General features: G+C 35.2%; 2 protein-coding genes across 2 annotated transcripts; one reads left to right on the forward strand and one right to left on the reverse strand.

The window, feature by feature from the left end:
- Positions 1 to 2,179: 2,179 nt before the first annotated feature.
- On the forward strand, positions 2,180 to 4,320 carry LOC143620567 (uncharacterized). Its single transcript, XM_077092237.1, has 2 exons — positions 2,180 to 2,302; positions 3,856 to 4,320. The coding sequence occupies exons 1-2, from the start codon at positions 2,189 to 2,191 to the stop codon at positions 4,309 to 4,311; spliced, it is 570 nt and encodes a 189-aa protein (XP_076948352.1). The 5' UTR covers positions 2,180 to 2,188; the 3' UTR covers positions 4,312 to 4,320.
- A 3,224-nt stretch (positions 4,321 to 7,544) lies between these two features.
- Positions 7,545 to 12,344, reverse strand: LOC143620568 (SNF1-related protein kinase regulatory subunit gamma-1-like). The gene is made up of 5 exons (XM_077092238.1): positions 12,161 to 12,344; positions 9,166 to 9,608; positions 8,817 to 9,083; positions 8,569 to 8,741; positions 7,545 to 7,959 (listed from the first exon to the last, which is right to left on the reverse strand). The coding sequence occupies exons 1-5, from the start codon at positions 12,327 to 12,329 to the stop codon at positions 7,665 to 7,667; spliced, it is 1,347 nt and encodes a 448-aa protein (XP_076948353.1). The 5' UTR covers positions 12,330 to 12,344; the 3' UTR covers positions 7,545 to 7,664.
- Between the last annotated feature and the right edge of the window lie 12,749 nt (positions 12,345 to 25,093).

Below are 25,093 nucleotides of genomic sequence, written 5' to 3' on the forward strand. Positions count from 1 at the left end.
CAAAAAATCATGCATGTTTATTTTTGTATAAAATCTTTCAAGGGGAAAAATATAAAACCGAAAACCCGAAGCTTAGTTTCCCGTATCCCGGCTCTTGATGCCATTTGTTGGGTTTCTATGGATAATTTATACTAAGTTAACCATTTAACTAGTCACAATTAAGGCAGAAGCGTGATATTTACAAACTAAACATATCTATCCATATGTATATATATATATATGTTACAAGTTTATATGATATGTGTTCATGAACAACCTAGTTTATTCATGTCATAAGATTACCAATAATCTATATGTTAGAAACCCGAGGCAAGGATCAAGTAATACGGAAAAACTAAACTATCAAAGCTTGTAAAACTTACATTCTTAAACCTTTAAGAGATGTAGTTGATGGTTGAAGAAGATGATGCTAGACTTTCAAAGGAAAATCCTCAAACGGAATGTACCCCGAGCCTCCAACACACACCGAGCTATGTTAGGGAGCTTGAACACCAAAAACCGAGACCCGAGCCTCTTCCTTTTGTCTTGGCCGAAAACAAGAAGAAAGAAAAGAAAGAGTTGTGTGGTTTTTGGTTACTTGAAAGTATTTTATGATCTTGATCTTTATATCATCATTCCATCAAATCAAGACATGGTGTTAGGTGTTTTTGGTCAAGTAACCCATACCAAATCCATGACAAGATATTGACCAAAATCATGGGGTGTGGGGCCCACCCAAAACCGGCCCCAAATATATTTATTTATTTATATTTTTTTTTATTTATTTTATACTTTATAAAATATATAAACACCCCATCTTTTATAAACCATTTTATAAAAGAACATATAGTTAAATAATCATTCTAATAATAATTATTTGAATAAATAAATTAACCAATTAATTTATTTAACACTTTCAAGTAAGTATTCAGAAACCCGATTTTCTGAATGTATCGTGTTCTGTATTTGTCTCATAGATCTTATCTTAACAAATACATAATTGGTGTGTGTCTAACTCGTTATTGGGTATGACCCGACTTGGATCAAACACAACTAGCCACATTAACCTAATTATGTGTCTCGGGCATATGGTATTCCAACAGAATCCCCATGGAAAACCTTACTAAACCCTTTTCAAAACCCTTTGCTTAAGTCCAAAAGTTCACCTCACTTTATTAAACATTCATGAGAAGAACATTGGACTGGGGGGACTTGAAGAGGTAGGTCCCAGCAGAGCCTAGTTGGACCCGCAAGACTCACCTTGAAGAGGGACGTCTGCGCAGAAACGAACTGGATCCGCAGGACCCACCATGCTCAGAGACGTGACGTCCTTACGCGCAGTACGCAAGCTGTTCCCGCAGGAAATGCCTCCCAATGGTGAAGGACTCTGCCTGTTCCCGCAGCTGCGGATACAAGCTATCAGGGAAGGCCACCCGCGCAGCAAGGCTACACGCACAAGGCACTTAGCTCTCAATCACTCAGTGTCACCTGAAGGAATGAGCAAAGCCGGGAACAATCCCGCACAAAGGCGGGAGGGGGAATACTCCCGCCCAAAAGCCAGTCCGTACGATACGGGAAGATCTTCTGTACTGTACCTGACGAGGTATGGGCAAAAGATCTGACTAAAGATACGACAGCTTATTGACAACAGTATGGCGAGCAGCATGCTCCTGTACTGTATGTCACTATTAGCCGCTGCCTACTCACCAACTCCTGTCATACCACGTGCATAGCCGGCAGTTGGTGGAAAATGAATAGTACACAGCAGGCCTGGTCACTGTCAGCCGCTGCCTACCCACCAACTACCAGCAGGGCACGTGCGTAGGCCACAGTTGGTGGAACAGGAATACTATTCAGCCGGCCACACCTCCTTGGAAACCTACCTTCGGCTATAAATACCCCAAATGGTATGATCATCTCATCTCATCATATCCTATCACATTATCATCATATTATACCTGATATCTGCTCTAGCAATCTCTTAATATACATTTATATTTAAAGAGCAATCTAGTCTGATTCTCACGCCGGAGGGTGGTCACAAGGAGGAACCCCCCCTTCTCAGTGACAAGCTCACGGTGTCTGTTTTGCAGGTTATCAGAAGAACCATCTTTACCGGGTCTAACCCCTCGTGGGAAACATCTATCTAACCCCCAGGTTACCCGTAATTTGCACGGGGTCCGGTTGGTGTTTCTTCAGTGAGGCTCCGATGTTGCTCACGATCAAATCGAACCAAAGGCTACGTGATGTTGTTGTTGCTGTACAAAAGAGTGGCTTTGCATGGGCACTCGATCGTGACAACGGTGAAATTGTTTGGTTCAAAGTACATATATTAACTTTAGTTATATTTGTTTTTCAAATAACTTTTTCTATTAAATTAATTTTATTTTTTCTTATATTTTTTTGTGTAATTATATATTTTTTTTTGTTTTAATATAGTTTAAATTACTTTACAAATAACGTTTTTAGATAAATTATTCTTTTTTCTTAAAGTAACGTTTTTTTATTAACAAACAATGTTTATTTATTATATACTCTCTCTGTCCCATTATAAGTGTCATATTTTGACTTTTCAAGTCTTACTTTTGCAACTTTGACCGTAAATATTTTTGTTCGTGTCATATAATACTTGATGAAAATTATATCAATGTAAAAAACATTTAAAACCCAATCCATTCATATATTTTACATCAAGTATTATATAACACAAAAAAAAATATCGCCGGTCAAAGTTAAACAAGAAAGACTTGAAAAATCAAATCAGGATACTTATAATGGGACGGAGGGAGTATATTTTTATAATAACTTTTTACGTTATTTTTTTTTAACGAGTACCATTTTATATTATTACTTATTATATTCTACATATATGTTTTGCATCAACTATTTTATTAAATAAATAAGAATAATAATTTATTTATTTATGATGCCCATAGAGCAACCACATTTGATGGTCTAACGTTATTCCAAAGTTTATTCTATGTTATTTTTAAGTTGAGAAGTAGAAAGAAACGGAATTTTTTTAAACAAGTATGTGTATGAGTTTTTTAATGGAAGAAAAAAAAGGAAAATGTTTAATAATGTTCTCTCATAAGTCATAACTTTACTTTTGAAAATGAACGGATTTAAGGAGAGAATAAATTCTCTTCCTAACTTTATTCAAAATTATTTTATTTCTTTTCTTTCGAATATGAAGTTAAATAATATAATGTCTTTATGATTGAAACCATCAATCTATATTATTTAATAAATAAAACTTTTTAAATAACACATGTTATTACTATGTTGATTCCTTACAAAAATTTTCCTTCTCTCACTCATATTAAATACATTTCTATTTTTAATATTTTATTTTTAATTTTTAATAATTCCATCATAATTAAAAATAATTAATACCATCATAAATATGTTAATTTGTATAATATAAAATATATTGCATAGTTATTAATATTAGATTTTTATAAGTAACCAATACGAAACAGGTGGGTGTCTCTAACCGGTTAAAGTATCAAACATTGTTAATGTCAAAACAGTCTAAGATTAGAATGAGTTTTGGTCCATGATTTGGTTTAAAAAAGTAGCCATTTACAACTAAGTTTTGATTAGAAAATAACAAAGAAATAATTTATGATTTATAAACTTTATAACAATTTTTTATTTCCAAATTGCGTAATGTGTAATTTTTTACCGTATAATATATCTTTATACATGTGATACATTTTTTTTGTATTTCTAATTATGTTATTATTTAAAAAAAATACTTATTTTAACCCGTGTGTTACATGGGTAACTAACCTAGTTTTATATAAAAAGATGATGGTTAAACATATAATGTTTTATCCCTCATAATGTTTTTCAACTGTTTTTTTCTTGTAGCTTGCGGGACCAGGAAGTAACGAGGGAGGAGGGATATGGGGTGCAGCCACAGATGGAACGCGAGTGTACACCAACATCGCCAACGGTGCTCATTTGCCATTCACACTTGCACCATCTAACCAAACCACAACCGCGGGTGGGTGGGTGGCTTTAGATGCAAATACTGGTCAAATTCTATGGACCACGGCTGACCCAAGCAACGACTCGGCTGAAGGGCCAGTGTCTATAACCAGGGGTTTGGTGTTTGCAGGATCAGTGGCTCCCAAAGGTCCATTGTATGCGATGGATGCCCAAACGGGGAGTGTTTTGTGGTCGTATAACACCGGAGCCACGATATACGGTGGAGTATCAGCAAGTTATGGATGCATATATGTTGGCCATGGATATACTGTTGGTTTGGGAAAGTTTCATCCCTGGACTCCAGGAAATTATCTCTTTGCCTTTTGCGTTACTTAAGTGTAAGTAGGCTCCAACAAAATAATGAAATAAATTTCTATTTAGAATGAAAGAAAGAAGAAATGATAGAGCGAAATGGTTGGTTGCCCAAAGGGCTATCTGATCTGATCATTGGGGGGATAGCACAAGGTAAATAATACGAATTTACATTTGATAGAAGATGTTTGACGGTAATACAAAAAATATATGACTTTGTAAATTAGTTAGTTAATTACAATGACGAGACATGTGATTCAGGCAAAATAAGATGTTTGGGTATACAAACTTAAAAAATTGTATGTTTGTGGTTAGGCTATTATTCATGTTCTCTATTGAAATACTTTAAAGCTCCTCCACGTCATCGTCATGTAAAAAATGGGACTTCGAACCCTGCCACATGCCTCACCGTGGTTTAAAGCCCCTTTACCGCTCCAATATATATATATATATATATATATATATATAGGGTAAGGATTTTAAGAGAACCCTTTACAAATTGATAACTTTGAGAACCATTTTGGATCACTAAAAACACTTTTGAAAAAAATATTTAAAAAAAAATCATAAAACAAAAAATAACAAAAATTTTAAAAAGGTAAAAAAACCAAAATTCTTATATTCCATTCCGGTTTCATTAAAAAAATAAAAATAAATTAAAAAAAAACGTCGTATTATACACATATGTATAATTTTATTTAATCTTTAGTTACGTAATATACACATATGTACAGTGTCATTTATCTTAAATTATACACATGTGTATAAAAAAATCATGTAAATGTACATATATGTATATATTATACATATGTGTATATAATTTGGTTAAACTGAGTTTTTTTATATATGAAACCGGGATGTTAAAATAAGAATTTTGGTTTTTCTACTTTTTTCATTTTTGTGTTTTTTTTTATTTTATGATTTTTTTATTTTTGGGTTTTTTGTGGTCCAAAATGGTTCTCATGGTTCCCAGTTTAAAAAAAGTTCTCTCATGATCCTGACCCTATATATATATATATGGGAGGGTTATCTTAAAAATAAATAGTTTCCTAAGAAGAATAGGAATAAATCATAGCCATTGGATCATGTTAATCAATGGTTGAGATTTAAAATTACCAATAACCGACATAGTTTCCTAAAATTACTCTTTCATCATTATAACCGACATAGTTTCCTAGAATTGTTCTTTTACCATCATTTGTAATGCCAAATGTCAAAAATTTGTTGAATCTTACCATTCTTAAGAAATTTTCTTATTCTTATTTGAACCCTTATATATATATATATATATATATATATATATATATATATATATATATATATATATATATATATGAGTGAGAGAGAGAGAGAAAATAAAAAGAAGGAGGCCCCACAAAAATCACTAAAAAAGCGCCGGTCGTTCTGAAGCACCCTCTACCCCTTTACGCACTCCACCTTTGAGTGCCCCTCGGCGGTGTGCAGGGGCTTCGATGCCCCGTAAGAGCCCCCTTCTGCGCATCCTAGCTTGAAGCCTTAGTGATTTTGATTTTCTAACAAGTTAGGGTATTAAAACCGATTTTTGTTAATTAACTAATTTCTTGTTAAGTTTAAATAAATGAATCAAAATACTCCTTCAACATAATATTTTAAAAAATGTATTGATTTGTGTAAATTAATAACTTTAATGTTCTATTAAAAGTTTGTGAGTATTTAATTTACAACTTGTGTAAATATGTTAAATGATGAATAATAGGTATATTCATAAATCATAAATGGCAATAACTAGTTATATTAAAGGTGCGCGCGCATATTCTTCAAAGGAAAAAAAAATGGGTTTGCCTAATAGGAAAAAGAAAACGGTGGATAAAAATAATATGATTAATGGGTGTTAAGCATAGTTCTTAATTGTTAATAAAACTCAAAATTAATGTGGGGGGTTTTCTTATTGAATGTGTTCTTGGCGAGTCAAGCCTGAAACGTTAAAACCGGTATGAACGGTTGATATCATGTCTTAGAAAAAATCATTCAGGTATTGCGGATAATTCCAAACACCATTAAAAAGTGTAAACTAAGAGTTTACACATAAAAATATTAACGAAACCAATCATGTGATATGTTAGATTCTTTGAGCTCATCGCGGTTATTGTCTATTATTGTCTGACATTATGATTAGGCAGTTATAGTTTGAGATGATTAAACTCTTAATAGGATTACTAACTACAAAGCACGCAAGGAGGGTTTGCCATCGGTATCTTATGAGAATGTCAAGGTGGCACTGCCCTTATGACATGTTGCGTTTGGTTACACCTCCCACATGCGGCTATTCTTGGCTTGTGCAGCTGCATGTGAAAAGCAGGGCCGTCTTTGAGGCATGACAGGGTAGTCGACGACCATAGGCCCGACATCCCATAGGCCCGAAATTTTTTTTTTTCAAAAAAAAATTATATGTATTTTTATCAGAAAAGATATGTATAATCAATGTTTCAACAAAATTACGTAACCACTAGCTTGGTGTAGTGGTAAAGGGGTATGATATCGAATCAAAAGGTTGTGGGTTCTAATCTTATTCAAGACCATTATAAGCTTATTTTTATACAAAAGTTTTTTACACAATTCAAATCATAATCTGGTAAGGCCATTTAAAATTAAATTGTATAAACCCAACAAAATGTTTATTTTACTTGAGGCCTAAAAAATTTTTCGTCTTTGGCCCAAAAAAATTTTCGCCTTCTCGGAGCCGGCCTTGGTGAAAAGGATAAGTAATGCAGTGTAGGAAGGTAAAAATATGTTGTCTATAAAAAAACTGATGTGACACACCTACTAGGCCTACACATAAGAAGAATGACTTGTAGCGCTGGCGAATAGCGTTAAGAAAATATATAGCGAATAGTGTTAAGAAAATATATAAACCGTCACCGTCTTGGAGTTGACCATAACCTTAATTCGACGACGTCAACACTGAGCATATCTGTGTATTGAGGACCATAGGCCATTATTGTAGCACCTTTGACAACATTTGTGATGGTGCAACCAACAATTTGTAAGGGAAATTAATAAGACCAATCTTTTTCAAAACGTTTAATATTTGAAATATGATCAAGTACTTAAGTTTCTTCTAGTTGGTATTTGAAATTTGATTTACTTTCATTTCACCTTTATTGGTATCTCTTATAACTATTTACCATGTCACCCTGTTACATACTGGCCAGTCGAAAAACAAAAAGGTTCTAAACATTTTACACACATAATTTTCCTTCTTGACCGACGTGGAGTATAGTCACTTCACATATGAAACATATAACTTAAACAGAAGACAACAACCTGGTTTTGATTCACAAGATGATCAGTCAAACGTGGGGAGTGTTGGTTACATTCCACCTAATAATTAATTAACCTCACTTACTACTCTTATCCTTGCTTAGAAGCTCATTGACTGCAGCTCCATGGACCTCCATTATGTAATTTGGAGGTTCAGTTATGAAGCAAGATATCACATCTCTCAGTGTGATGATGCCTATGACATCATTAGCATCACCCACAACATATATCCTATGAACACATTTTGTAGACAGTGCGCTTATCACCTCCCCAAGAGTGAATCCAAGTTTGCATGCTATTGGTGAGACAGCTTTCTTGTTTTCCTCCGATGTTGCAGCGATGGTGGTCATGAAATCTTTTACTGTCAGCTTCCTGAAACAGCAAGATTAATATTCTATTTACCCATAAAATGGGCCAAAACTATCACGAGTGTGTCAATTATGTCGGGTTGATGTGTTGAATTGTGGACCCGAACATGACCCGTATTTATATTCGTGTCAAATATTTTAACCCTAACCCGGATATACATAAATACATGAAGTCAGGTCGACCCGAACCTGGAGCTAAACTTTCAACCGAACGCAAGATAAATTACTCTAATTATTTTTCACAAAACCTGATTGTTTCGTGTTGCAAACCAAAATTTTATAGACAACTTAAAAAGTGTATTCATCGACTATGTTATAATATGTGCAACCGGTTGATATTCTAAAGTAAAAGGTTTCAATGTAGTAACAAGTGGTAAAAGTAAGCTCATTAGAATTCAGGGGTGTTTTAGTCCCCAATGTTGCGGAGTTTAAAGGGCCTATTATCGATAAACCATTCCCGTGGATGTTAGTGGGTTTGTTAATTAGTATAAGAGATGTTAACTCTAGGTTAGCGGCTAGTTCATTCAAATTAGTTATTGTTTTGTAATCATTGAGTTCTATCGGTGGAAACAGTAAACACTACCTTTCAATGAAATATATTAACAGAACATACCTGAAGTTGGTGAAAAGCTTCTGCTTGAGTAACAAAAATCTGATATCTTTTATGCTCAAGTTACCCACAATCTTCTTTGTCGGGCCTTCGACAATCGGTAGACCTCCAATTTCGTTATCTTTCATTTTCTTGAAAGCTTCAAGAATTAGTTCATCACTTTGACTGCTAATAACCTTAGCATGAAAAACTTTGATCATCAAAATTAACTCTTGAACGTACAATAAAACTAGTAAAATGACAACTCGAACCTCATCTTTTGAAACGAAAGGAAGGCCAAGCTCGTTTATAGGATGCACAGAGATGGCATCAAACCAGTCTCTTCCTTTGCACTGTTCAAGACCTTGAACAACTGCGGACTGAGTTATGAAGTTTTTAATCATGGGATTACCGGGCTCTATAACAGGCACATTTCTCAACCGATACTTGGAAAGAAGCAACAGCACACTCAACATAGAACTATCTGTTGAGACGGGAATATAAGGGGCCCAACGGTAACCTTTCACAATGGATTTCACCTGTGAAATAGACACATGCCATTCATTTTCTATATTGCAATGGAGAAAAGACAGGCTTTCAAAGGTGTGAGTTTGAACTCACTTGGGTAGACTTAAAAGGCTCTTCTTGGAGGATAATCTTATAAAAATCCTCCCCCAATTCATCAGCTGCGGTCGGGGCGTCTTTTCCCATTCCTTTGTCAGCAGCAACACCGCCAGCAACGGCTGCACCGACTGCAGCAACAGTTAGACCGGCTGCAGCAACCGGGCCTGTGGCACCTAGTGCAATAGCTCCAAGAGTGCTTGCTGCTCCAGCACCTAGTCCTGCAGCAGTTGCTGATGTGGCGGTTAACGCGGCAGCAGCCAAATCTGCAGTTTCCAACACCCACAAAACTATGGTGGAGTAATCCAGGATTCCGAGGTATCTTTCTTTCCAGTCTGTTGTGTCTCCCGCATCCGGATTCTTCACGGGTGCTGATAATATATTGGATTCTGATAGAATCTTGACAGCATCGGCTATTGTGGTGTCTGCTTGAATTTCAATCACTACAAAGAGAATAACGTTTTAGCTTATTTACTAAAGGCTATGCAATAATTGCTAGCATGTGTTATTTAATGAGATTTTTACATATTTCCCCTTAATAAGACACATAATTACATATATCCTCAACCTTAACAAATCAATTACATATATCCCCTTTTCATATAAATTTACTCATTTACCCTCATCAATATATAATACCCACAACCAAATTGGAATGTTTCTTGTCAATCCTAAATCTAAGCATCTTTAATTGGGTTTGTTTATAACCAGCCGGAACCACCACTACCTCCTTATCCACCGTCACGAGCCGCCACACAAGAACCCATGGATATCACGAGCCGCCACCGCCACACAAGAAGCCACCATGTTCAGATCTGCACAAGCTCCACCATTGTTGGACCACTGTTCAGATCTGCAATACCCGTGGTGAACCAAGGCGGAGAGATGGACGTTGGTTAACCACATGAACGAAATCCTACGGTGGTTTCCGTCGATGAACTCTAGGGTATTAGTAGTCTTTGGCTGTAGTGGCATGGTCTGCAACATAAAATATAATCTATTTTGTTTCTTGAGAAATGGTTGTTCAAGAAACTATTTTGTTGATTCCTTTGAGGCTTTGACATATAACTAAGAATCAAATCATTTAGAAAATTTGGCTGTGAAAGTATGTAAAGAATCATTTTGTGTATTTAAGGGTAAAATGGGAATTTAATAGGTTAATTTTAGTGAAAAGGGAAAATATGTAATATATGTGTCATAGAAAGGGGAAATATGTAATTTAGTTTTTTAGTTTGGGAAAATATGTAATAAATGACTTTAGGAAGGGGATATATGTAAATGCCCCTTTATAAATTCACAACCACTTATAAAGCATAATACAACATGTCTTAGAGCATTCTCATTCCACCCTTCATTTTATTTGAGTGGTGTTTTTATAATTTAGAAAGTGATTTAGGGTGTTGTGAGTAAAGAGTTTTTATATTTTAGAGAAAGTAGTGATTTTTCTGTATATTTGAAAAGTTACTGTTCATCCCCTATAATTTTTTAATATATTTTGAGAGTGGTTGTGAGTGAAGGAAAGAGAAAAGGTAATGATAAAAGGTATAAAAAGTATTATTTAATTGAAATAGAGAGAGAAAATGTAGTGAGTTTTAGTGTAATTTTTGGTTTAGAGATAGAGGGTGGGATGAGAATGCTCTTATATAGAATATATAAGTTATTTAAACTCCAAATAGTATTCAGTTTTTAATCCTTTTTAACGGCAAACACAACTCATACCAATTTAGCAAGGATAACCAAACGATTTATAATGAAGTGACAGGTAAGCGGACAACAAGCTGCGCCGCAACCCCCTTTTTGATAGCAAACCCAATCCTACTAAAAACAAAGTTTCGGTTCTTATGGGCCGATAAGTTACTATCCACGACTTTCTGAACTCTATTCAAAAGGTCCACGGCATCCGGAGCTAAGAAACCAAAAGTGTCAAAGGCAAAGGGGATAAACACGTGTTGATTCTCCAAACAGGCTCTCTCGTGTTTAGCAACCTTCCCCGATGCCGCCTTCAAAGTTGCCTGACCTGCTACAAACCCATTGCCCCTAAGTCCAACAAGAGGGGACACTTCGGTGAGGTCGACACAAGCGTGTTTTCCCCCTACTCACCCAAAAACAAGAATATCGGCCGGTCGTAATGTGGATCTTCCTTCAAGAGGATTCGTAAGAAAGTTTACGGGGGCTTCCTTTTTAGCTGAAATTTCGGTTCGTTTAAGAACATCGCATAGACCATCCCTCACCAACAAATCATGTATGTACTTAAACCCAGACAACTCTTTGCAATGAACTGCATGCTCGCCAAAAGAATCCAACAAACCTTGAGGCAAACCGGGCACGGCTCATCTATCGGAAACAAAGGGATCATTAACCGATACTTCAGGATGGCCCGGTACTCCAAAGCTGACATATGTTGGCCCAATCCTTCAATAGGGAGAACACTTAAGAAATCCTGAACCCGAGGAGCCGAAGACACTCAAACACCGCTTTCTGACGAGAGGATAAATCAAACTTCATTTCCAAACTATGCATGATTCCACTATATATAACTATTATATATCACTATAATAGTTATTGTCACCCGAAGTTATTGTAACTATTATAATGTAACTATTATATATCACTATTATAATGTATCAGCATGATTCCACTATATATAACTATTATATATCACTATAATAGTTATTGTCACCCGAAGTTATTGCAACTATTATAATGTAACTATTATATATCACTATTATAATGTATCCTTGTATAGTTGATTAATAATATATAATACCTTACGAAGTTATGTTATTCTATTTGACGTAGTTGATTAATAATATATAATACCTTACGAAGTTATGTTATTCTAGTTGACGTGTTGCATATGAAAATGTATGATCGGTATTAATTTCTTTTGAGGAAAATATTGATATGAATATATAAAACATATAATATCTTTATATACACAATAATAATTATATCAAACAGAAAACTGATTGGTTACTAACAATAAATAAATTACCTTTGCCTCTGGGTACTAGAGGAAACGATGAAACTGGGATCTTTGAGAAAGCAGTGGTTAATTTCTCCTGCAAGGAAGGAGACAGTTTCTTCCTGCTTTGAACCAACTCAAAGTAGGCATCATACTCTGATTTTTCTCCTCCTTTTCCTTTAGATTTTGCATCTGACATGTTTGCCTCTTACCACTATATATATACATATATATTATATTATCTAGCACAACAAAAAACAATACAAAAACATTTGTTAAATTTCGACAGGATTAGATTAATAGATTTCATGATTTGAATTTGAAAAGAAGAAGCATTCTTAATTAATTACCGTGTGTTCTCTGCAGGCTGATTAGTAGGATCTGAAATAAAATGCATAAGGAAAGAAGAAGAAGAAGAGGTGGATGACAGGAAGAAATGATGTTGGTTTGTTGGTGGTTTTGTTCATCTGCCACGTGTAAATGGTGTACGAAGGGGCGGGGATGGAAATGTGGCGAATAATTGGGAAAAAAGAATGAAGTTAACTTTGGTCCCTAAGGTTACTAATATCTCATGTTTCTATCTATACTTAATTTTTCAGTCCTAGCTATTTATGAGCATTATAACTTACTAGATGGGTGCCCGCGTGAAGAAACACTAAATGACCCCGGCAGATTACGGATAATCTTAGGGTTAATTAGATGTTTCCCACTAGGGTTAGGTCCGGCAAAGATGGTTATTCTTCTCGACCTGCAAAACAGACACCGTAAGCTCGTCACTGAGAAGGGGGGGGGGTCCTCCTTGTGACCACCATCCGGCGTGAGAATCAGACTAGATTGCTCTGAATATGTGTATATTGAGAGAAATAGCTAGAGAAGATAAGATGATGATACCGTTCCAAGGTGTTGGAGTATTTATAGCCGAAGGTAGGTTTCCAAACAGGTACGGTCAGCTGTATATAATATTCCTTTTCCACCAACCATGGGCTACGTTCGTGCCACGATGGGAGTTGGTGGGTAGACAGCGGCTGATAGTGACATTTTGTACTGGAAACAAAATTCATAATAATCATGTAACAATTTTGGATGTTCAATGTTCGTTTGAAACCTTGAAAACGTTTGAATCAATTATCACTTTTGATCAGCCGGTTTCCGATTGTTCGAACCATAACAAACGGTTTTGTTTATGGATTATACAGAAAATTGACCATATAAAATCGGACTTGACGGTAAACTTATTATTGAAGCTCAATGCGTGAAACCAAACCATTAGTAACGATTCAGTTTAAAGTTTCAACGATTAAGTTTCGGTTCTCAATAACAAAAAATCAAACAAACAATTTGGCTCACGGTATAACATGGAAACCGTTAAAACCAAATTGTGAACACCTATACGTAATATGTTAATTTTTTTATTTGAAAAAATATAGCAACACCATACCCAAATTAAAGACAATAAAATGCTCATTTTTATGGTGTAACTTTTTTATAAAAAGTATTAGCGTGTGAAAAAGTTATGGTCGTTGAAAAATCGTTGGTGGAAAGTTATTAACAATTAAAATTAAAAGGAATATATGGGTAAATATAAAGGTCCAAATACTAACCAATGTTTTCAGACCCGACCCAGACGTCTTACCGGGTCAAAGGTCGGACCGAATGGGAAGGGCGGACCGGTGTTTGACCCGGATGACGTCAAAAATAATATATATAAATCTAATACACTCTATAATAATAATAATAATAATAATAATAATAATAATAATCTACCTACATAATAAAATAGTGGATTTTCAACAACAATTTGTTCTACTTTTCATCAAATTTCTTTAAATTGTCAAAATGACATTTTGACATGTTTTTTTATTTTTTTGTTTTCATTAAAATATTTTTTATCAAATCTTTTTAAATTACCATATGACATTTTGCCATTTTTTTATTTTTTTCCTTTTTATTAAAATACTTTACATCAAATCTCTTTAGATTATCACATGACATTTTGGCATTTTTTTTTTATTTTTTTCTTTTTACAAAAATATTTTTCATCAAATTTTTTTAAACTGTCACATGGCATTTTAGCATTTTTTTTATTTTTTCCTTTTCATTAAAATACTTTTCAAATCTCTTTAAATTGCCACATGCCATTTTTATTTTTATTTTTTTTTCCTTTTCATTAAAATTAAAATTCAATTCACATATAGCGGGTTATGTAAACAACCAGACTATGTTAAAAGCAATTCAATTTCCATCATTCAGGCTTAAACCTAACAATTCTATGTAATCCTCAACCCTAATTCTATAATGATTATATCCTAATTCAAAGTATAAATGCGATTAGACTATACATATTCATTTAACTATCGCCGTCTGCTTTTGCATTCGTCTCTACATTGGAATTATAAGGGTTGTTTGATTTTTTCTTTTTACAAGTGTTTCAATCCATATTCATCAACATGGGTATCAATTTATCGAATGCAACACAAAATTAAAACATTCATAGGAGATTCGTTGGTAAAAACATGGATTTCGATAAATTAATTATATCCTTTTGGTTCTTTGATTAAATCAAATTTATAAAATGAGACTTTTCAAATTTTATCGCTTTGTTAACTACTACAAAACACTAATGTCTATTACTTGTATGCTATTGGTAATTTTATGATATTAACAAAAATGTTTGTAAATGTTTATATTATCATTTATTTATCGTTTTTGTTTTATTATTGCCCTGTGCATTGCATACGTTTTTTTTATTACATATTTTTTACTAACCTGTGTATCACGCGGGTTCTAACATAGTAATAATAATAAAAAAGAAGTAATAAACTTAAAAACATGATGTTAAGTAAAAACGTGGATTTATATGAATCTGGAGCTTATCTTAATTATAAACAAATTAAATAAATAAAAGGTTAAAATATATGGCTATAAAAAATGAATGGTTTCTTTTAACCTAAATCTAACAAGCGACGTCCTCTCTGCTTCAGCTCTTCTTCTCCATGGGTGAGTGCACCAAAACTTCATCTCTTCTCACACCTTAGGTAAGATTTATTACTGAATCGGTCCCATAATCTTCATTTCCATCTCCTTCGCAACCATATCCTTTTCTCTCATTCGCAGACTTCACTTAGTTTTAGTCACAGAGTGTAATTGCGGCGGGAATTTTCGCCGGAATCTTAGATTTTATACATTTTACCGGTTCACCCGGCGGTTCACCGGGATCGCAAACCGCAAGAACCGGCCGGGTTTTTATAAAACGGGCTAAATACCATAAACGAACCGGTGTTTGTGCCGGGTCCCGATCCGGGCCGGGTTTCAAAACATTGATACTAACTATTTATTAACGAGAAAGTTACCGTTTGCCTCCCTGGGTAATATTGTCGCGAGATGGAATAACCACTGAAAAAGAATTTGCGCATGTTGTGCCTCTGTGTTTCTCCGGCGGGTAATTTTGGCTCATTCTGTCAGTTGACCGTTAGTTAACTATTGGATGACAATGTTAATTTAGTAATCTTCTTCTAATAAGTAATAAATATAATAATAGTAATAATATGTTAGTAATAATAATAATAATAATAATAATAATAATAATAATAATAATAATAATAATAATAATAATAATAATACCAATGGGTTTTCCAGCAATCTCAACATCGAAATGAACTTTGTGAGCCACCTTTGTCAAATCCTTGTTTGATTTCTTAGCCTGCAAATAATATAATTAGAAGGAAACAAAACATCTTGATCGAAGCAGATCGATCCTACACTCAGATCCATCCACACACATGACTCACCGGCACCGTTGTGACACTCGACAATTTCAGGTTAACTCCGTTAATCCAAACTCCGTCAATTCAAACTTAAGATCACTTGATCTATAACGCACATCTCATTACATTTAAACTAGGGTTTTAAATGACGCATGACAATCACTACACATGTAGTCTTTCGGGATTGCACCGAAACGCAAACGAGTTGACTCAAACCATTGGTGAACATACGACAAGCATCAAAACAATAAATATTTGATAATAATGTGTTAAGTTATATGCTACTTGATATTTATACATAGAACACAAAATTCAAGAGTCAAGGGTTATTAATTATACTAGATATTGAATAACAAGAAGTAGAGGGACTTAAGTGTAACAAGTTAATATTTAATATTAACAAAAACCCTAACCTCCCTCCCTCTCCCTCACAACCGATCGGCCCCCCTCCCTCTCCCTTAGCTGCAGTCACATCACACACACATACATTCAACCTTTTTCAAGTTTTGTAGAAGAATTAAGGTGCTAGGAAGGTAATTAACAACTACTCTATGCATTCTAAGTGTTTAATTTTCATATTGAATGGGTTAATCAAAACCCTAATTCTCGAAAATTGATGATTAAGATGAGTTAGGGTTTGATTGTATGTTTGATGATGAATTGCTAATGAAATTGATAACTAGTTGTGTTATTGTTGCTTGTTAATCACTTGTTCTTTGATTTTAAACTTTAAAGAAAAACCCTAACTACGTGTGTAATGTGAAATTGATATGCATGGTTGGTTAATCTTATATCTAGAGTGTTATATGCATGGATTATGATTCATAGATTGTTGTTATGTTGAGTTTTGATGTAAACTGGTACTGGACAGATTGTTAAGTTTATGTTTAGACGACTGTAACTGAATGTTAATGTGGTAATTGGTCGAAATTATTAACACTACAGTGTAATAGGTTGAGTATAGTTTTTAAAAAGTCCAAGGTTGTAATTTTTGGACGTGTAAAAGTTAACTTTTATTATTTTACAAAAATGTAGTGCAAGTCTGAATTGTGGGGTCTGCTGTTAGGCTGTTTTGAAATTATCATATCTCATAAACTACAAGACCAAATGGGTTAGTTCCACTTCTGGAAGTAAACATATTGAGTTAAAAATCTAACCCAATTGGTCTTGCATTAATAGAATTTACCATTTAATGGGAATAACAAATATCATTCTGTTGCGCACGATTTTGACTGCTGTGAGTTTACTGTAATGTTTTGGTCTTTGTAATAAAACTATGTGGAATAAAAATACAATAAAAATAGTTCTGGAAACCTAACTCATGTGTGCTTTTGTGACGATTTTTGGTGAATTAATTGATATGTTATGATCTGTTGAATAGAGTAATCTTTCAAGTAGAAATCTGTCTTGATAAAACTAGCTGCTGAACTATGTGAAAATACATGAAACGTGCTTGTTGTTAGATAATTGCTATGTTTTTGACTAAATTGCCCTTGTGGGGAATGATTGCTAGTAATGTACAATGTTAGTACTTGATACTTAAGTAGTTGTTTACACATATAACGTGTCACCAATGTGTTTGTCGAGTCAGACATAATTCACAAACGAAACACGAAACGTATCTCATGCATAGGTATTATGTGCCGAGTCTAGAGACTCAATAGTAGTTTAAATACTTATAGAATCTCATTTTGTTTTAGAGCACTAGTTAGGATTTTCTTTGACGCGCATCTCTCGGATTTGTTTTTGAATTCTTCGCAAACAGTTAGTTTCACGTTCCCCTTTTACTCTTTTAAACGCTTTTTACTTGGGGGAGATAACATACTCCAAAACGCTTTAGATTTTGTTATTAGTTATATATCACTTGTAAGGCTAAGTGGCAAGCGAACCAACTAAAGTCCTTCATAACATCGAACCGTTTAATATTTGTATAATAGCGAGTCACTGTTGAGTAGTACTACTGGGTTTGACAAACCCCACCCAACTCTAAACTCGACGGCAGGTCGAGTGGGTGTAATCTTGGCTAACACATTTTCCATGGTCGTGGTAGACATGGTGGCAAGGCAATTGATAAACAGTCAGCTTCGGTGTCGAACACTTAGTAATACTTGTTTTATAAGCTAGCTAACTATTGATATATAATTGACTTAACATTATCTAGTAACGCAAACGCAAACACTTAAACACAAACATTTTCTTTATTTATATATGTGAACTCACCAACCATGTGTTGACACTTTTAGTATGTTATTCTCAGGTAGCCGAGGCAGGCACGCAGTATAGGAACATGCATTCATTGAATACCATCGTTTTGAAAAACTTGTTTTAAACTTTTATTAATTGGGTTTTTAAGTCGTCCTGCGTGACGCAATACTTGGTTTATGATTTACGCTTCCGCACTTATTTAAATTTAATGTTCGTGGTTTGAAAACTTTGAACATAGTGTTTGATTATAACTAATGATTCCGATCCTGTTAGTTCACACCCTCTGACGGTAAAACTCCGTTAGTGGATTTTGAGGGTGTGACAACCTGATGTGTTGTAAAACACACTTACTTTCCTTATGATTTTATCATGGTTTTTATGCTTAATTGTTTATTTCATGAAAGTATTGGGGGGTTAAGTTCAATAATTTACAAAGTTTAAATGTTAATTGTAGGTTTATGAAAGATGGTGAAAAAAGAGTTAAGTTGGAAGACTCTAGGGGCCTTTTTGGTCAAGTTTTAAAACTACAACTCAAGGCCCGACCCAAGCCCACAAGTTAGAAGCCTTACATGATATTATATTAAGTTAATTAACTTAATTTTCTGCCATAATCCAGCCACAAATCCCGAAATTCAGCAGCCCCAATTCTGCCCATATTTGCGATCGGCAGCAAGGGAGAAGAAAGAAGAAAAGCTTGTGGCGGCTAGGGTTTGGTGGTTGTGACGGCTGGAGAGGAAGAAGAACACCAAGGAGAGTCTTGTGCAGCTGCTAGGCATCATCTAAACTCATAATCTCAGCCATAAATCATAAGTATTCATTCATAAACTTTATCTCTTGTTCAAGAACCCTAACTAGTTGAACTTGATCTTTTTGTTGGATTGTTTTGCAAGTAACTTAGAGATTGACTTGTGTTTGATTGTTCTTGATCATTGAATGAGTTTTATTATGTTTATGTTGAGTTATATGATGTTTAATTTGATATATTGCTGCTGTCCAAACTTAATGAGTAGCTAATCTTGTTTGTTCTACCTAGGTTTGATGAATAGTGTTTGGTTTTGACTAGTAATATGGATTGTTAATGATCATGGCTTAAATTGTTAATGTAAAGTTTGATTTAACAGTAAATTAGATTGTGTTTAGTGGCTGTGTTTTGTTTGATTATACCTAATAACCTCGTGCTTTAATTAATTGAATCGGTTTTGATTAGTTGTTGCATGTTTAAGGCTCTTTACTTTGTGTTTAGGGTTTATTTGCGGGAAGTACAACCGTAGGGATAAGTGGGTAAATTAATTAGATAAAATCAGTTGTGAAACACCTTCTTAGAGACCGAGAGGTGATAAGAAGTAAACTCGTCTCATTACTTTTACTTGTTAGAATTAAGATCGCGCGAGAGCGGGTTTTGTTGTTGTCGGGTTTGGGTGTTTGAGCGATTAGTTGCTCTAGTTTAAGTTAAGTTGAATTGTTCCTCTATCCTTGGTTGCGTAGTATTCGTTTCCATTAGGCTAGTGTGTCGGTGAGACCGAGAGGTGAGTCGGCATTAGAACACGTTAATAATTTGTTTTCCCGGTTTGTTCTTAAAATCAACTAAGATAAGTTAGAGTTTGTTAGTGAGACCGAGAAGTGATCTGACCTTCTTGAGCGAACCTTATGTGTGTCATCCTTTAGAACGGTGTCGTGAGAGTTTTCAATCCATTTTCTTGTCATATCCTTCAATATGATTCTTACCTAGGTAGACGTTTTTATCACTGCAGTCAAAGTTTCCGAAGTTTTGTCAAAAGTTTTCATTTGGTTAAGTTAAGTAGTTAAATCATATCTAAAAAAAATCAATTAAATATGTTGGTGAGTCTTGGTTAGAGTTTAGTGATTATTAACGTTTTCACGTGTCTTCGAGTTCGATATCTGGACATTCCTCATCTGTGCTATACGCGACCGGTACACTTGCCGTTTGTGTGAACTAGGATAGATTGTTTGGTTTTTAAAGCTTAGTTGCGACTTGTGTTTTATTTATATATATATATTTTCGCACATCACAACCATCCTCCGCCATCAAACCACCCACCCACTTACAACGTGAAACCACCCACCCACTTACAACATCTACGATCCTTAGACAATTTTGGCGTAGCAAAGGTGGATGGATCCTCTATTCATGGGGATGAAGCCTTTGATGCCCTTTCTTTTATTTCTTGCAACTTATGAACAATTAGTAACACCTGTTTAACCCGTGTGGATGGTTCATGTTTAAATGGTGAAATCTTGGTTATGTTTTGGTAAATCATGGTGGTTTAATAATAACTCTAATCTTTTATCTATTTATCATTATGAAAAAATAGTTGTTATAATTTATTTTTTGAAAGGTCTTAAAGATAAATTATCCTTTCAAATAAAGGTTAAGGATTGAAGATGGTGGTATTCAAAAATATAATTTAAGCGAATATAGCTTGATAGGTAAAGATCATACCATAATGTCTGATTAGACCTAAGTTACCATAAATACTTCCATGATGCTTGTAGATAGACTTAAGATACCTGATGCAAATATATTAGGATTTTAAGTTAAACAATCATAAAAGCGGGGGTCAAGCCCAAGGAATTGGGGACAAGCCTAACAAACTAGGGTCAAACTTAGAACTGGGGTCAAGCCCAAAAAACTGGGGTCAAGCCCAAATTGGGGTCTGGCCCAAACCGGGATCTAGCCCAAATGTACTTGTGTTAAACTGGGGTAAGTCCCAAACGTAAGTGATGTGAAAACGCCAAAACCTTAGCTAACATGAAACTGTTAGAAAATGTAGTATGGTACTGTTTGGTCAAAAATCGTTTTAAGGATAATGTAACCAAATATGATTTTTGAGGTAGAGTGCTTGTATAATAACAATGAATATGTAGCAAAAATGGATAAGAACACAGAGATTTGTTATGTGGAAAAGCCCTTTATCGATTAAGGATCGCCGGTAAAAAAACCTCGGGTGATGAAAAATGTCTATCACCAATATATTAATCAATAAAAAGTGTTACAATGGTGGAGCTTAATATCGGTGAGTACAAGATATAATAAGTGTAAGTGATAGTAGCTGAAGTGATCTCTGCGAACTAGGGTGTGTAAGCCGTCTGTGTGACCTAAACCGATATAGCTCAATAAAAATGCAAAAATGAGGCTAACTAACATCCCAATAAATCCGCCACTACTCTATTGAAACGCTGCATCCACTTTGACCACGTGCTATTTCCATTGAGTTGCGAATTTGTAAAGCCCCGTTACCGGTGCCCTACATTTGGTCGTTGGATTTACTCATAAACGCAGTTCCATATATCAGAGTTAATTAAAATCTTCGCGGAATAATATAAAACATCAACCATCCGTTACAAATATCCATAATTTGTCTTTTTAAAACATAACATAAAATATAACATTCAAAACATCATGACAATCTTCAGATGCCAGCCTCTTCAATCCTGCTATGTGTCCATCTTAAACCAGCTGTCTCAATTTGTTAACCTGCGTGCATACTAAAAGTCAGCTATGCTGAGTGAGTTCTAGTTAATCACATAACTTACTTTACATACACATATACGTGCCCGAATATACGTATTACATACATAACCTGTACTTCATTCGTCCATACTCATTTATAGCTAACCTTACATTATAAAGGGCATTTCACCCTACATACCTCGGATATTATTAGGATCCGGTCACCCTCCATTCTCGTATATTATTAGGGTCCGGTCACCCTACATACCTCGGATATTATTAGGGTCCGGTACCCTCCATCCTCGGAAATTATTAGGGTCCGGTCACCCTCCATCCTCGGATGTTATTAGGGTCCGGTCTCCCTCCATCCTCGGATGTTATTAGGGTCCGGTCTCCCTCCATCATCGGATATTATTAGGGTCCGGTATCCTCTATCCTCAGATATTATTAGGGTCCGATCACCCTTTCTTCCTTACCTTTCTATATACATAATTGTATATTTCATACATACATACATACATCATTCATTCTTCATATATAATTAATTTTATCATCGAACCTTTACTTGGTAGTACATGCAATATCTGAAGATCGTTCATGTACTATTTACATACCATACATATATAACTCATACATCATACATACTTCATTCAAACATCAATCATACACCATATATATCATTCATATCTTTAGCTACCACCTGACGGTCCATGTCATATTCGAAGATCGTTCATGCACCGTCAAGCAATCATCATACATAATTCATATAAGGCATTCACTTACCACTAAAGGTAAGTGTATTAACTATCACATCAATTATGCACACAGCCCCGAAAACATAATAAGGAAGTGGGGCTAGAAACCCACCTGAACTCGATTACGTTGACCGTTAATAGTTATTCCCTTCTTTAGCTGTGCACGACTAACTGTATAACAATTACACGTATCAATTAACTATCACTACGCACATCACATTTCTCGTCTAATTGTAACCCACAACGGACGGTGTCTAGGGCGGCAGCCCCTAGCAGGGTCCAAGAGGCAGAGCCCCTGGCTGGGGTCTAGCTGCCAGGTTAGCTTGGAAAAAATTTATTTCAATTAACTGTCTTATCACATTTTCCATTAGCATTTCGAATCATTAATTAAATTGCTACTTAAAAGTTCAAGTGATTCTTTGTAATTAAATCATTCTTTTCTAAGTCTAGGGACCATTTCTGCCATTCTTGTAAACTTAGTTCGTTATCCAGTTATCTGATTCGTTATTCAGTTCTTTAACGAATTAGAGTTCTATAACGAATGGAGTTCTGATTCGTTATATCATAACGAATCACCACTTATGGATCATCTTAACGAATTGAACTCTTATAACGAATCAGCCCTCATAACGAATTAGACTTTCAATGAACTGGTCATCATATCGAATTGGACTCTTTATAACGAACTGGCATTATAACAAACCGCTTAGCGAATGAGACTTAGTTCGTTATTCCTCCCTTAACGAATCAGCAAACGAATTACCTGCTAGTTTGTTACGCCCGCTAACGAACTAGGGTTAGGTCAGAATGTCAGGGAACATTCCCTGACATCCTTACCTCGTACACCTTTTCCGGCGCCGTCACCGGAAAAACGCGGTTTCGCCGGAAAAAACGAGTTTTGACTCGTTTTTCACCGTTTTCACTCCGTTCGATCCAGATCTGAGCTAGGGTGATCCCTAAGCTCATCTTAGGTTCGGTTTATACCCGAATCCACCCGGATCTCGTGAAACGGTTTAACGGTTTCGGCTCGTCGTTTCGTGACTATATCTAACGGTTTAAGCTCATACAATATCATACTATCATTACCTTAGGTCGGAATCGATTCTTCTTCTATCTTTCGGCTAGAGACATAGAGAGAGATAGACTAGAGAGAGAGAGAGAGAGAGCTTAAGTGTGTGTTTTGGTAGGTGTATGGAATATGTGTGAAATGAATTAAATGGGTGATTAATGGTTTATATAATTATGGATCATGGGCTTAAGCCCATGGTCTTTTCCTCTTTCCTTCGTAACCCAAGTCCATAACCCCATTCCATTTAACCCAACACTAGCCCGACTCATTATAACTTATACTTTCATTTATTAGCCGAAACCAGAGAACGGGATGTTACAGAATTAGTGGGTAGAGTTGGTCTCTTAGCCGTTATACTTGCTAAATACAACACCATTTAAAGAATACAACCGTTAGTGAACAATAAGTACTACGTCTCCTTGATCCCGTGTAACCTGGAACACATATCTTAAGGATAACTGATCCCAAAGTCACATAAGGATAACATATCCTCAACACAAAATCTGTGCCCTAACAATTGCCCCCCCCCCTAAAATGGCGGTTGTGAGTAGATAATAGTTATCATTTTGAATTTCAAATTGCCTGCAAAAAGGAAGATTATATGTGACAGGTTAGATATAATTATCACCTATCCTAATTTAACATCTCCCGCCTATAAATGCGACCACTTGTATTCATTTATAATCACATTTCGGCAGTCACAAGGTATCATTTCCTCTCACTTCTTTTCATTTTCTTTTAATAATGTCCGTAATTTCTGTTTCGTCTTCCTTCGAGCAATCAGAATCAAGTGACCTCCGACCCTAAGGTTTCCTTACCCATCCTTCATCGGAAATCTGCAAGTTCACTGACTTAGAAATCTATGACCTTCATTCACTGTTTCATGCCGGCGCGGTTTTTCGGCCGTTTGACTCCTCTGTCCGGAGTGACTCTTACTCGAAAACCTGGGTTTGTTTTCTGGCACAACCCTGTTTTATTGGTTATTCATACCCATTTCTAGCATTCACCCAAAGCTTCTTTACCTTAACTGGCATTAGCTATATCCAAGCGATGCCGATGCTTTGGAGAGTGTTGCATACCATAGAGAGAATCATTGAAGAGGAAGACATCGAGCTTGGGTTGTCGGAGCTATCATGCTTCTACACCTTAGTCACCCATGGATCTACCCAATTTGTCTTGAAATCAAAGCCACATCAACCAACCTATCTTCAAAGCCACCCAAAATGGTGCATTTCGAAAAAATCAGTTTTTTTTTTTTTTTTTTTTTTTTTTTTTTTTTTTTTTGTAAAAAGAAGCACCATTCCTGGTGGGTTAGATTTACACTAAAGATGGTTTAGACAGGGTAGGATCTTAGATCCTCTAACAAGCCAGAGAGTACAACTTATCCTTCTTCTAACATGTTTATTTCTGCTTTTCAGTTGATAACTTTGCTTTGCTTGCTGATCTTCCTGGAGTAGAGGAGAGGGTGAAGAAGTTCCTTGCATTGGATCCTGAAATCAGGACATTTCAAGCCAAAGCCACTAAAGCCATTCAAGAATCAATTTCAAAATCTTTAAGCGAAATGTCAAGTAAGAATTCAATAATACTTAATATTAATAAAAAATAAGGAGAAACATATCTTTGATATTGTACTCTGTAGGTGCTCACAAGTTTAGCAAATCACTTTCCTAGTTTTCTTTGGAAGACATTGGTTGTCTC

Source organism: Bidens hawaiensis, unplaced genomic scaffold (assembly GCF_021521415.1).
Source record: "Bidens hawaiensis isolate Kalapana, Puna unplaced genomic scaffold, B.hawaiensis_p1.1 tig00002617_1, whole genome shotgun sequence".
Lineage (NCBI taxonomy): Eukaryota > Viridiplantae > Streptophyta > Magnoliopsida > Asterales > Asteraceae > Bidens > Bidens hawaiensis.

Coding starts and splice junctions, on each gene's coding strand:
- LOC143620567 (XM_077092237.1), top strand. CDS start 2,189: ATGTTGCTCACGATCAAATCGAACCAAAGGCTACGTGATGTTGTTGTT. Junction 2,303..3,855: donor GTGAAATTGTTTGGTTCAAA/GTACATATATTA, acceptor TTTTTCTTGTAG/CTTGCGGGACCAGGAAGTAA.
- LOC143620568 (XM_077092238.1), bottom strand. CDS start 12,329: ATGTCAGATGCAAAATCTAAAGGAAAAGGAGGAGAAAAATCAGAGTAT. Junction 9,609..12,160: donor TCTAGTACCCAGAGGCAAAG/GTAATTTATTTA, acceptor TTCTCTTTGTAG/TGATTGAAATTCAAGCAGAC. Junction 8,742..8,816: donor CTTTCGTTTCAAAAGATGAG/GTTCGAGTTGTC, acceptor TTTCATGCTAAG/GTTATTAGCAGTCAAAGTGA.